Source organism: Balearica regulorum, chromosome 5 (genome assembly GCF_011004875.1).
Source record: "Balearica regulorum gibbericeps isolate bBalReg1 chromosome 5, bBalReg1.pri, whole genome shotgun sequence".
Classification (NCBI taxonomy): Eukaryota; Metazoa; Chordata; class Aves; order Gruiformes; family Gruidae; genus Balearica; species Balearica regulorum.
This window is the reverse complement of record NC_046188.1, coordinates 67,199,259-67,216,319: the sequence shown is the minus strand read 5'-3', so window position 1 is coordinate 67,216,319 and position 17,061 is coordinate 67,199,259. Positions and strand designations below refer to the sequence as shown.

General features: G+C 40.2%; 1 protein-coding gene across 4 annotated transcripts in view; it reads right to left on the bottom strand.

Annotated features, from left to right (window-relative positions):
- Window positions 1-11,543: 11,543 nt before the first annotated feature.
- The window catches only part of TPCN2 (two pore segment channel 2), a 31,814-nt gene continuing 26,296 nt past the window's right edge, over window positions 11,544-17,061 (bottom strand). For 3 of the 4 annotated variants that reach the window (XM_075755368.1, XM_075755370.1, XM_075755371.1), the window contains 4 exons: window positions 16,266-16,347; window positions 14,733-14,818; window positions 13,953-14,023; window positions 12,764-13,155 (listed from right to left, as the gene is read on the bottom strand). In XM_075755368.1, coding sequence (XP_075611483.1) covers window positions 12,890-13,155; window positions 13,953-14,023; window positions 14,733-14,818; window positions 16,266-16,347 — 505 coding nt within the window. In that variant the 3' untranslated portion in view covers window positions 12,764-12,889. Of the gene's footprint in view, window positions 14,024-14,732; window positions 14,819-16,265; window positions 16,348-17,061 lie in introns of all 4 variants that reach the window. The other variant, XM_075755369.1, reaches the window with a different exon arrangement.

Sequence of the window (17,061 nt, the reverse complement as noted above, 5' to 3'; positions counted from 1 at the left end):
TCCTTCCAGCAGAAAGTAATTTAGACCTATTACATGGCTTTATTTGCACTGGCACCAAGCTATATATCTTAGGAACAAGGTTGAACTGTCAGGGATATGGGATCTAATTTGGGAGCTGGTAGTTGTAGTAATCACATGAAAGCTCCTCGCTACACTATCACAGAGCTAAAGCCTGTAGACGCCACACATAGTTTTTATGTGTGCATGCACATATATATGTATGTTTATACACAAATATATTTTTTTATATATATACACACAGACATACATACACACATGACAACACACTTTTAGAGAAAAAGCTTTTGTATCAGAGTGCTGTCTCACCACAGATAACGTTCTGAGATCTCATTTCCAGCTACCTATATCAATATTATGCAGAACTACAGTCTTTTCTGCCTTTATTTTGTTGGGATGCCAAGGCACGTGGTAAATGCTCTGCTGCCACCCAATGACGTTTCCCGGTATTGTCCGTTTCCTAAGTCCATTTCCTCCCCCTCGATAACTAACCAGGTAAAAAAAAAAAAATCAAGTTAAATTAAAGGCAGCACTTGGAGCTGAAGTACTTTGCATACCTGTGGTGCCTTGGCCTCTGCAAAACATGGGACATCACTGCCTCTCTTCACCTGTATGCAAATGGCCCCAGTTCTTTTTATCATTCTGCCAACAGAAGCAAAACTTTATCTGAATTCCCAGTCACAAAACCATCATTGTGCTCTGGCAGTTAATTTTTACTGGTTTACAATGTACTTTCCTTTAGACAAGAGATAATGCCAGCTAACCACAGCAAACCTTTCACACAGCTGTTATGCTGCATAGTTGATCAAAGCTTTGATTTCGCAGTATTATGTCAATGCCAGACACGCTGATTCCCCTTGCTGTTTTCACTTGGGGACTGTTCAGTTCCTTTCTTTGGTCTCTTTACAAAGCACAACTTGTTTTAGCCCTTACTACTACATCTAAATTAAGTTTGCAATGGTATATAAACACAAGTGGTAGCCCTTCAGGTTAAGTGAAAAAGAGAAATGCTGTTACTTCTATCTTGAGATTCATCCCACCTATAATTAAGTCTTCAAACATTTAAACACTTCAGCTTTCGTTGCAATAAAAATATACATTTGTAGACTGCCAATGTAAAGGAATTCAAGAAACTAGCAAAGAAGTTTTTGTCAATATGTATTTGCACACAAGAACAAGCTGCTCAGTTCTGAAGAATTTGTCCCGATTGCTAGGGCAGCAACATGTGCATCTGCTCAAATTAGTGTAATTTAACATTTGCAAGAGAAGTTTATACAATGAATCACTTGAAAATGTGGTTTACATTTTCAGTTGTCAGCTTGCGATGGTATAAAAGACCCTGACTGCTCAATGGATGAATGCTCAGTTGAGAACTTACTGTCACAGAGGAACCACAATTACAGGTTTAAAGGAAGCCCAGCAGTGCTTGATTGATTTTCACATATTTCATTATTATTCCTGGTTTTGCATCTAAGATGTAGCAGGATGCCCCTGCCACCAGAACATACAGGTCCTAGAATATACACTAAAAACCTAAAGAAAGGGAGAATTAACTTCTTCGCCAAGAACTGTCAACACAAAAATTCGATCATTGTCTTAAAATTTAGAGGTTATTTTCAAAACGTTTTGTCCGCTGCTGCTCTCTGGAGTTCCCAAAGATCAGAGATTGTTTTGAGACTCATTTGCGGTTAATGGTATTTAACTATATTTCACTCAGATGGGACAAAAAAACTGGATTTGCCAGTTTGTACAAAGTTTTACTTTCTTACTCTTACATTTTCATACCCCAAGCACAATGCAGAAGTGTTCCGGATACAAATATTTTGGTACAAACAGATGTGTATTACTGATAATTCACTGCCTCAAAACATACCTTCTTACATTTTGCCATAAAAAAACAAAACCCAATTGTATTCCAACCCCTTCATTCGGGCCCCAGCACTTAACTATGCTGAGAATGTTCCATTAAGTGCATCCAGAAGTGCTGATCATACAGCCCAACCTGCATGGTCGGAGTCTGTAATGGGGTCTTGAACTCCCTCTGCTGGCTAAAATCAGAAGTAGAGAATTGAAAAAAATTCTGTCATGGCCAAAAAGGAAAAAAAAAAAAAAAAGAAAAAGAAAAATAGTTGTGTTGGGTTTGCATAGCAAGGTTTTGGTAGCAGGGAGGGCTACAGGGGTGGCTTCTGTGAGAAGCTGCTAGAAGCTTCCCCTGTGTCTGACAGAGCCAATGCCAGCCAGCTCCAAGACAGACCCACCGCTGGCCAAGGCCAAGCCAATCAGCGCCTCTGTGATAACATATTTAAGAAAGAGAAAAACAGAGATCGCTTTTGCAGCCAGAGAGAGGAGTGAGAAGATGTAAGAACATCTGCAGACACCAAGGTCAGTGCAGAAGGAGGGGGAGGAGGTGCTCCAGGCGCCAGAGCAGAGATTCCCCTGCAGCCCATGGTGAAGACCATGGTGAAGCAGGCTGTCCCCCTGCAGCCCATGGAAGGAGGATGAGGGGGTGTAGAGATTCCACCTGCAGCCTGTGGAGGACCCCACGCCAGAGCAGGTGGAGGCACCTGAAGGAGGCTGTGACCCCGTGGGAAGCCCACGCTGGAGCAAGCTCCTGGCAGGACCTGTGGATCCGTGGAGAGAGGAGCCCACGCCAGAGCAGGTTTGCTGGCAGGACTTGTGACCCTGTGGGGGACCCGTGCTGGAGCAGTTTGCTCCTGAAGGTCTGCACCCCGTGGGAGAGACCCACGCTGGAGCAGTTTGTGAAGGACTGTAGCCCGTGGGAGAGACTCACGTTGGAGAAGGTCATGAAGGACTGTCTCCAGTGAGAGGGACCCCATGCTGGAGAAGGGGAATGATGAGAGGAGTCCTCCCCCTGAGGATGAAGAAGCAGCAGAAACACCGCGTGATGAACTGACCGTAACCCCCATTCCCCGTCCCCCTGTGCTGCTGAGGGGGGAGGAGGTTGAAGCCGGGAGTGAAGTTGAGCCCGGGAAGATGGGAGGGGTGGGGGGAGGTGTTTTAAGAGTTGATTTTATTTCTCATTCCTCTACTCTGTTTTGTTTAGTAATAAATTAGATGAATTCCCTCTCTAAGTTCGGTCTGTTTTGCTCGTGACGATAATTAGAGAATGATCTCTCCCTGTCCTTATCTCGACCCACAAGCTTTTTGTTATACCTTTTCTCCCGTCTAGAGAAGGAGGGGAGTGATAGAGCAGCTCTGGTGCGCACCTGGCCCTCAGCCAGGGTCAACCCACCACAATAGTATAAAACAATTTTAAAATAAAAGACAATCTTTTTTTGGGATTTTATTTTCATTGTTTGGGGGTTGGGGTTTTTTTTAATGTCTTTTCTCCTTGCTTCCCCCTTTTCTGTAATAATTAGGGTTGAAATTCAGCTTACAAGTACAGACCAAGTACAAACACACAAAGCTAAGCCTTAGGTCCTCTATATATCTGTGCTCTCCACCTTCTATAACCTCACACCTCCTTTCACACCGTCCCAAAAAGCGTTCTCCCACCTCCACATTCTCCTGCCCAGAGCTGGCCTCTCTTCTCTACCTCACTGGAGGCAGATGGAGACCTTCAGTGCTGCTGCTTCCAGGAGAAAGCCTGTCCTGGGTTCCTGCCTCTCCTCTGGGCAGGGGAGAGAGGCAAGGCTGCCCCTCTACACGGCTGCACTTGCCCCTGAGCTTTCCAGCTTTCAGATGCACCCACACCAGCGTCCTGCTACCCAAAGCTTACCAACCTCTGCGAGTTGGTGACTCAAAGTGACATTACAGCACCTGAAAGGAAAACTCCTGATCTCCCTGTTTATTGTTCCCATAAAACACTGGACTGTGACTGGGAAGCTCCACAGAGGGGTCCTGCACAAACAATTTCCTTCTTATGCAGTGCCAACAGATCACAAAGAGCACGGTATCTGTGACGAGACAACCAACCAAGACAGCGAGAGGACCTTTACAGGCAAAGGTGGGAGAACTGCCGGAAAGAAATTCACTGTTGTAGCAGCAAATTAAGACATGTTTGCCAAGGACCAAAACTACAACTTCAGGTCAAATTTACTGGAGAGAATGGTCTACTAGAGGTAATGAAGTGGGAAATGTAAGATTTGAGTCCCCACTCCTGAGAAAAATCCGTGTGCCCAAAGTCATTTTGTCTCAGTTCCTTCCCTGGAAAGTGTTCTTTCCTTGTTTTCTTCCCTTCATCTATCTTGACTGCAAGAGATAGATTTCTGCCCCAAGGAGCTTACAGAGCAGACTTGGTGTTCCCCCTAGTGCCTTCTGTGATAGGTCACATAACTGAGCTTTTTAAAACTTATTCCAAAAGTATTTTTAGAGCACTGTCTGACCCACCACAACATTCCACAGGAGTACTCATTTCTAAGTCACAATTAACTGGCTAAGATGATATAGTACAGATAGAAAGACCGTGCAGTGCTGTGACCATAACCCTGTAAAATGACTTGAAGCATATATGGCAAAGCAGATTGTGTTAGTCGGGGGGCTCTGGTCCCATTAACCCCACTGGTAATCTCACCTCTGCAGTAAGGGACTTCCAAATTCAAATGGCAACATTTCACAGGTATCTTACTTGAGCCTGAACACTATCACAAGGTACAAAACAGACTATCTGACCCAATGCTACAATAGTCAAAGCATGGGAAGGTATTCACCTCAATCACGTAATATAACAGGTGGAGCCATCACCAAAGGCCATGGAAAAGCAGCATCAAGGAAGTCCATGGGGCACTGTAACACCCCTTGAGAGTCTCACCTAAGGGCACAAACCAGGGTAAAGTTTGCTGGGGAGAAAGCAACTGCAGAAATGAAATAGCAGAGCTAGATCCTCGCAAATACTCCATCGAGAGTTCGTTCTGTAAAATGATAGAGTATGTTGTTCTGTAAAACATTAGTTCTGGTTTCTGGTAAATCTGTTAGCACACTGACACGCTGGTGGCCACAGAAAACATGGCTGTAACATTACATAGTTGGCACAAATCTTACAAAATTCCTTCTTACACAATGAAATTGCCTTCCTCTTAGTGGGATTCTTACCTACATTGATGGGTCACAATCCTTTTTATCTGAACCACCATCTTATCTATATGGGATTTAATTCAACCCTTCCTCATTTAGTAAATTAGATGTGGTCCTTCCCAAACACCTGCTCATGAGTGTCTAGTGAAAAACCAGGTAACACCTCTCTCTGCGCAAATCAGAAATCACATGCATGAAAATTTTGAGCAGAACTGAATATAAGGTGCTCCAGGTCTAAATTTCACAGTGGCCACCTATACAAGGTAGGCGAGTTTTAGAAAATTTAAGCCTGAACACAAACTTACCAATTAGGAAGTTCAGGAGCCTGCTTTACAGATCTCTGGAGGACTATATCAGGGTTGCTCAGGAGACTAGAAAAGAACCAAGGACTTTGGAAAATGTCAGAGGCAAAAGCTTAATAGTCACTGTGGAGGGTCTCAATCAAGCAGATGTTTAAAACGTGTGCCTAATTTTAAAAGCGCTGAGTTTGATGGCAGTGGATATTACAGTGGGCACCAACCCAAGACAGAGTTAAGGTGGAAAGGCTAGTGGACAAAACAGGAGGAAAAGCAGCGCATGAAAAACATTTTTTCATGTGCTCTAGTAGTCTATGTAATCTATCCTAGAGAGGTCCCAGCAAGTCAAGTTAACTTCAGACCTCAATTACAACATGTGGGCAACTTTATTGCCCAACAAAAAGTACATTAGACATTTATGATCTCATTTTATTAAATTCTCCTAATGACAATCACTATTGGGTGTGTATGTGTGCAAGATTAATATACAAATATAGTATAGATTTTTGTATTAACAAGACTAAAAGCTCACCTGCATGGCAGGTGTTGCTGCGGCCACGTGCTTGAGTTATGGATTAACCAACTCCTATCAAAAACTGGGGTCTATCAACCAAACCTAAAGCAAGAAAGGCAGGTGCTTTTCCTGCTGATCTAGCTGAGAGCTCTGATTGAATTACGTCAGTAAAGAATAGCTTTGCTTTCTTCATGAAATCTGATTAGAGAAAGAGAGAGGTAACACCTTACACAACATGGTGAAGCTTAAAGGACAATCTGCTCCTCTTATGGCCCCTTCTGCTGGCTACTTTGATCTAAGTTTTATTGTCTGGGTTTAACACCTTCACCTTTGATTTTTACAGAGAACTTCTTCAGAGCTGTTTTTCTATACCAAGTAATTGTTCAAGTCTTTTCAGAGAAACCACCAATTATCCAGGATGCAGGAAACTAGACACTTGTAGTTTTGGTGAAATACAAGATTATTCTCACTGGTATTAAACAGGTAAGGGAAGACACATTAAAGACTTAAGTTTTACTTTCTAAGATCATTACTTAATAAAAAAGAGCACTGGCAACAGCTCAGCACATTATGTGTGGAACCAATTAATTCCTAAATGCAAGAAGGAGACCTAACATAATAAAATAATACAGGCTAGACTGGCTTTTTGGCTCATCTCAGTAGGATGCTCGTTGTACAAGGTCATTTTTGTACTACCACTACAGAGCTCAATGCTATAGTGTTACAGTTTTGCATCACACACAAAATGGTAATTCTTTTCCGGAAGCTAACAGAACCCAATCTGATTTTAGCCAGCATCCTACACAATAACCCTAACTTTAAGGCCAGAAGGAATTTTGATTTTTATGCCTACCCGATGTGACAGGTTGTGTAACATAATCCTTACAATTTGACTCGTAATTTCTGCATCCAGCCTGACAACCTCTAGTCGTATTAGAGATTGAATTTCACATTACACAGACACACACCTGCTATACAAAAGAACTTGGTCTTAAAGATGCACTCCATTTTCTATTTTGACATAAATTTCCATTCTTTCAAATGCTGATGATCCTTTGTCAACGAGATCGTGCGGGGCAGTTGGCCTCTTGGACAGTTTTCCAAACTCAGTATGATGTTGCAAGCACTCCCCAGCTCTGAGAAGTCAGATCATTCACTCACCTCAAAGAACAAAATGCAAGCAGTACAAAAGGAAGATGAGGCTAAAGAAAACCTCGAGCATTTTTGAAGTGAGTTTCTCGTCTGACAAATTAAAATTGGAGTTGTCAAATAACTGCTGTTTAGGATGGTCAACCTGTATTTTTGTACAGCTACAGTAGTATCTTAATTACTGGAATCTAGCAGTTTACTTACATTCATTATATATCCAGCACATGTGCCAGCCTCAGATCATCCCTACTAAATATTTATAAATCAGATGGCAAATCAGTAAGTCCTCCCTCCTCTTTTGATAAGGTGGGAAACAAGTAGAGTTAGAAGTTTAGAGGTTCCAGGATTTGTTCTGCAATTTTAAAACAAAGTAAATCAAAAAGTTACATACAAGAATAGGCAGTAGCAAAGTTATAAACTAATTGATGTGGAAACATCAACATCATCTTGTAAACATACAATTGAAGTTCACAGCTGTTGCAAAAAAAGAAGGCAGTATTGTCTGTTAGCAAAGGCAGTGAGCAGGGACTGCAGGTTTCATTCTTAACTCTCCCACGGATTTCAAGCTCAGCTGTGGGCAGATCACCAAATATCTCAGCTGATCATCTACAAAATAAGGATAGTAATATTTTCCTATCCCAGCAGGATGTTTTCAGGAAAATACTTGGGAGGCACTCAAATGGTGCAATGATGGGGGCCATGAAAGTATCTGTACAGAACAAAGACAACACCTGCTCAACTAGCTTAATGGGAAAAAGATGACTGAGACTGTTATAAGGAATTTCTAGCATTAAAGGACAAGCTGCAATTGTCTTCAACTTACATTTCAAAGTTAAAAAAAGTCAACATCAGTAAGGCATCTTTATACAATTACAATGGAAAAATTCTAAGTATAGGACTAGATATGAAAATCAATGCAAATAAACTACATAAATGCCTGGAACTGTAAGTTGCAAAACATACTTAAGTTTTCCCTTATAGTAGATAACACGTGTAATTCATGACAAAATACCATTTTGCTGCCTTTGGCAAACAAGCGCGTATATGATGGAGGTAACTGTATACCACAATTGTTCCTCCAGAATTGCAACAATTCTAGTTAGTTAAGACACTTTTAGAAAAACACACATACTTATGCTTTGCGACTCTATTTTGTACACAGTCTGGAAGTTCTTCTCATATTCTTTATGGGAGATAATGGTAGGTGGCTCCTCCAGTACTTTCCTGTACACATCACTATGCACTTAGTATTTGAAGAATGCCATCTCAGCTTAGAGGATTTTTCCTGAACGTTTTCTCTCACTTTATACTGGAAAAAAAGTAGCTCTACAAACACAGAAAAAGATTTAAGTACAGAATTAAACATGAAGTTCATGATTAAGGAAGTCTGAGGATCTGGTGTTTATTCCTGAATTAGCAACGGATTTCCCATGACCTTAACTTCTTCATTTTCACTCCATGATCTATTTTATCTTTTTAAAAAGTAATGGTATCCCTGGAGGACGCAGGAAAGCCCAGTTCACAGCTCAAACACATTAGCTCACACTTCTACAAACTAATGATGCTGAGCACACGTAAGTATCTGGACCATCTCCCTTCCTCCACATTGGATTTTAAGTGCTCAATTCCCATTGAAAGGCTTCAGATTCTAAGCTCCCTTGGAGCCAGTGAAATATCAGACCAATTTCAGTTAACACAATTCCCAACAATGCAGCGTTACTTCTTGTACAATTTTCTAGCTGCTTCTAGAAATCACACAGCATCGGTCGCCTGGTAATAACTTTTAAATTAATTCCCCAAACCAAGAAATAGAAGAGCTTGATAGGAGAGCTAAAGCATCGAAGGTATAAGTGTCGTGCATTTTGTGACAACTGGTGCCAAACAGAGCAGCGTGCCCAAATTAAGTGTTCTCACCAAGGGAAAGATCAAGTTATCTGATCAGCGTGGCTTGCCAGTGAGCAAACACGAACTGGAAGAAGGGCAGCACGTTCCTCCTCTTGCCCAAAAAGGGATGTAGAAATGAAATTAAGGGGAACCTAGTAAAGAGAACTTGAAGAAATATGGGGCGGAGTGTAGGGACCAGGAGATGCTGGTTGAGTATTAGCAACAGAGCACATACAACTAAATCTCATCTTCCCGTTTACAATGGGAAGCTGAAGGAGCATATTTTTTTTGCTATACCTACTTATAAAATACTTGCACGCTGTAAACATTTGTAAGCCATTAGCTAGAACCCACAGCACATGCTGTAACAACAAAAGCAAGGTTTGTTACAGCCATGGGAATTCTTTCCAGTGAAACCACAGAGAGGTAGGCGGGACAGGATCTCGGGGACCAGCTGAGGCATCGCCAAGCAGGGGCAGGTTCACAAACATCCAGACAAAGCTGTAGCAGGTGACTGTCAAACCCATCCTAAAAGGGCATTCCAGTGAAAGGGGAGTCTGTGACCTCCTGCGAATTAGGAAGCATCTCTCATATCTAGCAACTCTTTTTGATGAAATCCAAACTACAACTTGTCCTACAACAGGCACACAGAGATTACACAGCGTAAACAGTTCGCTTCTCTCAACTGTTTACGTACTTGAATAGTTTAAAAAACTATGTGCCTGAACAAATTATTTCCTTCAAAGTTCTTCCCAACTCACACCTTCCAAATTTCTTTAGATCGCTGTAACTGTCCTATAACAAATGCCTCCCCCCAGCTGTTTATTTGAAAATGCAGGGCCCAAAATGGGAACAGCAGGGCCTAAAGGGAAGTGCTATTACAAATTACAGCAATTTTCTTTTGATCTCTTTCAGATGCTGTTAGCTTGTTCAATTTATAGTACACCGTAAGCCTTAAAATATTTGTCTTCTCTTACTCTGTTAGGTACTTCCACATTTTATGTTTCTAAACTGTAATAGTCCATATTTATCTCTTAAACTAGATGAAATTGCCAAAATTATCAAAGTAAAATTTATCAAGGTCATTTTGAAACAATGCCCTATATAGTGAAGTGCTTAGATTTGGAACAGAAACCAAATCTTATCGCTCCCACCCCTCCTCCCTAATTATTTCTACCCAGAGTTCACATAACAAATAGCTCTGAATGTTTATAAAGACTGCAGATTAAGTGTAACCCATTTGATTTGTGGAAAACTCCCATCAGTTGAACGGGCTTTTAATTAGACAAAAATCTAGTGAAAGAAAAATCATCACCACCTACATAAATAAAAGCAGGCAGACACCTATTTTTACTTTGTTTTCAATAAAAAGCCAAGACATGGAGTACTGAAATGACATCATCTGACTAAAGCAATGTTAAACAATAGCAGAAGCCACAGTAACACTACATACTGCTCGTGATATACTGGCAGGTGAAAAGATAAACCATCTAACAAGATAAGAAATACCTTTACCTCACGTTTCAGAGATAGTTAATCTATACACTGCATCGGTTTCCTATAGACCCCATTTTTTTCTTATAGCTTTGTATGCCCCTGTATTTTTGTGCATATTAAAAAGTGTTGGGGGTTATGAAAAAGTAATGTAGCTTAAAATGTATCAAGAGATGTACAATATTACCACAACAAATAGGTTTATTCACATAAGCCCTTGACACCCGGAAGAGTATTTCTTCCTTTGCCTGTAATTTCTACATAGTTACTAGGTTCTTCTGCCTGCCCTATTTGCAGGTCTGACCAATATAAGCTTTTTAAATTTCTTCATAGTTAACTGTCCTTGTGAGGTTTATCACTGTATTTCTACTTAAAGAATCAAGAACCCTTCAATCGCCTCCATCCTCTCCCTCTACTCCTAAATCTTTAAGTAATACAAATTCATAGCAACTCAGGAAGGAAAAAAAAAAATCTCAGGAATCTCAAATTAGCCAGCAGTCTGGTGATTAAGGTCCTCCTTCAGAAGCTAGAAAAATCTGAGCCTGATTTAATAATGCAAGATGACCTTCTATTTGCTTTGGCTTTCACATGCTTCACCTCAGCATCCGCTACACCCATTGTCAGAGACATCAGCAATTTTAAGCCTTTAGCTTGACCCAGAGTCGATTTTGTTCTTAAAAAAAAAGTCTTCTAAAACAGAACTTGTTTCAAAATAATGCCATGGATCCTGCTGCATTATGTGCAAAATTTGTCCCAGCTGAAATGCTATGAGAGTGCTTATTGCACTATTATTTTCAGGAAAGAGAGATGAAGAAATACCCCTAGTTCGCAAAGACTGAAATGCAAATGGAAATCAAGCTGCTCAACACCTTCAACGCTCAGTTCCAATGAAGTTTCACCTTAAAAATTCAGCATATCAAGTACCTACAGATCATGTTACAAGTCTCTAGAACTGGAGAATAACAGAGCAGCGTACTTTAGGTCCCTGCATTTTGACACCGGGCAGTGGTGTCCCCATCTGCATGTAACCTCTTCTATGGACCAGCCTTCAACTAGTAAAGATAATAGGAGCACAGATGCTGAGCCCAGCAGAAATCAGTAGCTGGGGGAAGGGAAAAAAACAAGCTACAAGAATTACTGCAACACCCCAATTATTTTCATATTTTAAGAAAGAGAAGGAAGTTTTTTTAATAATGCAAACCTCAAATTTAACCCAGTTACATACATTCATTTTCATGATTTATACAATTATTGCATAAGACTTGTGGTCATTTATATCTTTCAGTACAAGTGACATTAGGTATCACAATTTTGTATTAAATTCTAGTTACGCTTTCAGTCAATTACACAAGTGTGAAACAAGAACAAGACTATTCCCTTCAGATAGCCTTCTTCACATTTGTCCAGATGCAAAGAATGTATAATGGGACATTTGTGATGTTTATGATAATCCCACACCAGTTTGTGTTGCTTTGGTAGATTGTAGTGGAACGTAATGCCAAAAAAAAAAAAAAAAAAGAGACACAAAAAATATTAAACTTACAGGCAGATAAGAACCAGCCACTTCCTTTTTGGCAAGGCGAGTATTTAGAAAAGTGGAAAAAAGAATTTCAATAAATAAGGTAAAATAGAGTATTGAACTGTTAGTAAGTGCCAATAAATTGGTGGTAGTGATTACATCATCCTAGAAGCAGAAACAATCCTGACATAAAACCATACTGAAAAAAACCAAAGTCATGTCTATAAAAGCTTTGTGCTGATGTCTTTATCTACTCGCTATGATGTGTGGTCTAAGTGCATGACTGAAAATAAGCATGGTAATGCCACTGAAACCAGTGCAAGTGAGTTACCGGGTGGATTTTCTGGAACAGAGACAAGAGCATCGCTTAAGAGGCGAGATTACAAAAGTAAGGAAAGATTGCTGCAGTGCCTCAGAGCTCAGTTCAGATTTTTTTCTACACATATGGAAACTACAACATATTTTGTCCCACAGCACAAGGAAAATATAAGCAGAAAATAAAGAAATACACAAGAATCACTATGCAAGCTCTAAACAGTAAGACAACAATGCAGAAAATATGCTTTTGAGCCCAAACGCACCATCATCCCAGACGTTTTTTTCTCCCTTATGCAGGAAAAAGACAAAATGACGAAGAAAAATAAGAGAAAGAAAAGCATACAAGATGCCTGCTTGGCACTTTTCAAAAATGTTTTGTCTTCTAAAAAGGATCAAATAAGTTATAAATAGCAGCAGTGTTTTATGGCCAATTACCTTCCCCAAGCCTTTGTCAATACAGAGATGATCACGATAATGTCTTTTTGGTGACAAGTGTCTCAATGACAAGGCAGCACCCCAAAGGGTAGTTTCATTGATTCTATTCTTCATAGTGATTTACTAGTTATGTGACAAAGATTCAAACAAAACCACCTTTTTTAGAGGAATACTAAGGAATAATGGCTTACTTTTAATTCTCCGCTTTAGATTTGTTGACAAAGTTATCTACCCAAAAAGCATTACCCACATGAAAGCTTGCGGTATACAGCACGTGGTCATTGAGCCATAAAAGAACGTGATCTTGCAGTATTGGCTTAGCACTTTCAATTCCCATAGACTCAAATGCAAATCCGAACCCCTAGGCACTTTGATTATCCCTTTCAATCTTCCCCCCTTTAAGTGGGAGACTCGCAGCGATCGTGGTGCTACATTCCAGCCAAAGTTCATTCCCCTCAGCTTTTTCATGGAATATGGTATAGCGTAGAGCAGGACTTGGAAGAGAGGAAAAGGAAAGCAATATGAGAATATTTACTGTAAATGAGAGCTCAATTGTACCACATTGAAAACCGTGAGTGCAATTGCTCCAAAGTTATAACTGCTCTCAAAGCTACCACCATGATGCAACCAGCACAAACCCTAGATCAAAAAAAAAGAAAAAAAGAGAGGATGCGTGAAGTAGACATTCCCTGTTACTAAGTTGAAATTGATTGTGTTCAGAAGTGATTAACTACTGAAAATCTGGTGATATATGCTGGTGTCACATTTCAATAAAAATAGTGTTTCAATTCTTACTACTAAAAGATTAAGGATTTTGTCCTGGTCCTGCCTAATCCATTCATGAATCGCAGGGCACAGTCCTTGCCACACTCACCTACCAGAAAAGCCAGTTCCATTTTCTTGTGCTGAAAAAAGTAGCAGGCTTAGTGGTTACAAAGTTCATGTTTTAAAGTGCACTGTCATCTTAAACACACTTTCCCTTCTTAAAAAAGAAAATAAAACATCCTGATATCAACAGTTTATAAAAATAACAGCTGCAATATTCCTCTAAAATTGCAACTTAAAATCAAGTCAAATTAGCAGGATTCAAATCTTTTTCAAAAATAAAAAGATATGAACCAAAAATAAAAAAAACTCTTTCTGCAGAGAATTGCCAAGCAAAACCTCATGTACTGTCCTACAAGCCTCTCTCCTAACAGCACCTCACAGAAAATCCATTCAGTTTCTTCCAGTTGACAACCTCAAGAAAACAGAGGTCTAAATAAAGCAGTCCTTCCCAGCAGTCACCTACATAACTGCAGGTGTGGATGCTGGAGCAGTTTTTCCATCAGCTCTTCCTCTGTAGGTTCTTCCAAAACATCTCTACAAAGAAAAAGCATGAGTTGTTAGTGGCAGCAAAGGGAACTTCTCAGCATTTGTTTTTGCAATGCACATACTGAGATGTAGCGTGTGCTTGTTTCAAGAATGAAACAAGGAATTAAAGTTACAATAAGTTGATGCTCCCTAAAGATGCATCTACTTGCAAGTGATCCATCCTTTACAGATGTGTCATGGAAACCAGCAGCTGTTTTCCCATAAGAAGCAGGAAAGCAATTTCCTGCGCTCAGTACAATACAACTGAAGGTCAGTAGATTTGTTTTCCTGAAAAAACTCCCAAATGAGAACATGTTCCCAATGCTACTATTGAATATCCAATGTGCACCAGAAGTTCCACTTGCACATGATCATCAAGTATCAAGTCACCACCCACAATTTCACGATAAGCCAAGAATGTGCATTGCTTTCCTCATCTTCCCTTTTCTTTTCCCTCTCAACACAGTCTTCGTGTCCCTCACACCCCCAACACCTCCCATCATACTATGGGCAAAAAGCACATAAAGGTTAGGCTACCAAGTCAGCTTAAAGCAGACTTAACTACACTACTCAGTGAATTTTTCCAAACAGATGAAACAGTTTGCTTCAGAGGGAAGAAACAAGACGCAAGCCTTTTACCCTCTTGCAGCCAGCACACTTTCTTTAAAACAGCTGAACATATAAAACTAGATCAGTTACCAAGTCTAGTTCAACTCACCTGAACATTAGTTCAACGGTCCTCTGGTATTCAATATCCGAAAGAGGCTCTCGATGACAGCGACGGTCCCACTTGTGAATAAAATTCTGGAATGTAAAAGAAACAGGAAAAAAAATTAAAGGCTACTTTTGTTGACATGAGAAAAAAGGTTATATTAGGTCAGTATGTTTGCAGGTAAGGTTTGGGAGGGGAGCGAGGTTTGTTTTTAAACACAGAGTGGCAGAGCAGGGACTTATTTAGGCATCAGCATATTTATTGGCTGCAGGTCACTATTTTATTCTAACCTGTTGTTCAGGAATGAAATGACTTTTTCATCACCCATTGAGAGAAGCATAGAGCAGAAGACAGCCCTGCTGCCTTCTGCTCCTAACAAGGACTGCCTCCCCGAGATAACTCTGTGAACTACCCACAAGAGTTCACCTGCTTGGAATTTTTCCTCTCTAAAAACCCAACAATATATAAATATACTCCTAGTCCCGGCATCACAGCTTAAACTCAGCTTCTGGTTTTGTCATGTTCCCTTATCCATTTTTAATTACTCTGACAAATCAATACCTAGGGAGTAGACAGAGAGCTCAGGCAAACAAAAAAAAAAGGGGGGGGGGGGGGGGGGGCGAGAAAAATAGTGGCATCCTGCTGTCCTGCTACAGCATGCTACATCTTGGCTCTTACAGCAAAACTTTGGCTACAGCCCTGCGGATGTAAGCAGGTAGAAGATTTCATAGGATTAACATTCAGCTAGAACAGAAAGTCTTTTCTGAAACGCTCACGGGCAAGACTGAGGCTCAGCGTGAGACTTGTATCTAAGTTTCTGTCTAAAAGTTCACCATTCTGCCCACAGTAGTAAATTTTAGCTCTCAATGCAGTCAACAACAACAAGAACATCTCCAAAACAAATTTTCACAGGTTTTGAGATGGGGTGAAGTGCCCTCTACAGGCATGCAATTCTTCATGGCATTGCTTAGGTGCATTGCTCAACCTTTCCAGAGCTTCTTTAAAAAAACCTCTAGAAGATGATCTCTTCAAAATAAGTAATCAGTTCCATTCTTCTAGTGTGGAACTGAATATGGGTAATAATTCAAACTGGGGTAGGAAGAAACATGGGACAACCAAATAAAATTAAAATGTAAATTTTAAAGCACTAACTTCACTTGCTGACAAATCAAAATGCAAAAAGTCTGCAGCTTGAATAACTAATGCTGAAGTTAAATGCTAATGTACAAGAGACAAGCAATTTTATAATAAAGTATTTCTCATCTTTATAGAGAGGGAGCTATAATGGCAGACATACACACCCAAAGAAATGTAACCAGATTTGTGAGAAAGTTGCAAATAAAATACACAATTGTCTAGGAAAAAGAAAATGCTCACTGACCATCTCAGGGGAAAGGTAGCAAGGAGAAAGATGAAATAAGCAAAAACCAACACAAAACCAACATACTTCTCCAAAACAGTTGTCTGGGTTCTTTTCATTTCCCACACAAATTAGAACCTGTCTTCATGATCTAATACCAAATAAACAGACTTCCTTACCTCCAGAAGTAGAGCTACAAAGAGATTAACCCAGATGACAGAGGAGATCAACCACCAGGTTACAAAATAGATCTTTGCCCACCTGCAGATGAGATTAACAGACAATAAGCGAAGCAGGCATTGAATAACCTCAGCCTGAAAGTGGCCAAAGAGAGTAATGAAATCACATTTTTCCTTGAAATATAATACCAATACTTTTTTAATGTACAAGGAGATCTGGAACAAAAAAATAAAAAGTAGAAAATCTTTGCCTTTCATTAAGTTAGCCAAACAGACTTGCTCCCGTCATTTAACATACCAAATTAAACTCTGAAGGGACAGAAGAGAAATTGTACTGGATCAAAGCAAAAGATCCATCTAGGCTAGTATCCTCCAAGAGTGGTCAAAAGCAGAAGCACAGGAAAGAGTGCAAACCCATGGCAAAATACCTATGATGCTACCCCACTACGTGCTCTCCCAATCTCCAAGCCTTTGCAGTTCAGAGATTTCTTGAGCTAGAGGTAGCTTCCATTCATTGCAGATCCCAATGGATTTCTCTTTCACAACTTGTCCAGTCTTCACCAGACCACGTTAAACATTTATCACACACAACAGCCTGTAGAAGCGCATTCCACAACTTAACTACATGCTGGGTTAAGGAGCCAAGGACCACTGGAACAGCTCAACCCAGAGGCTATTCAGTTCGTTCAAATATTCCCATAAAGTAATTAAATACAATTGAAAGATACATCCAAGGTTTTTAAGTTTACAATAAATTGTTCACCCACAGGGCAAAAATGCAGAAGCAGCCCAAAAT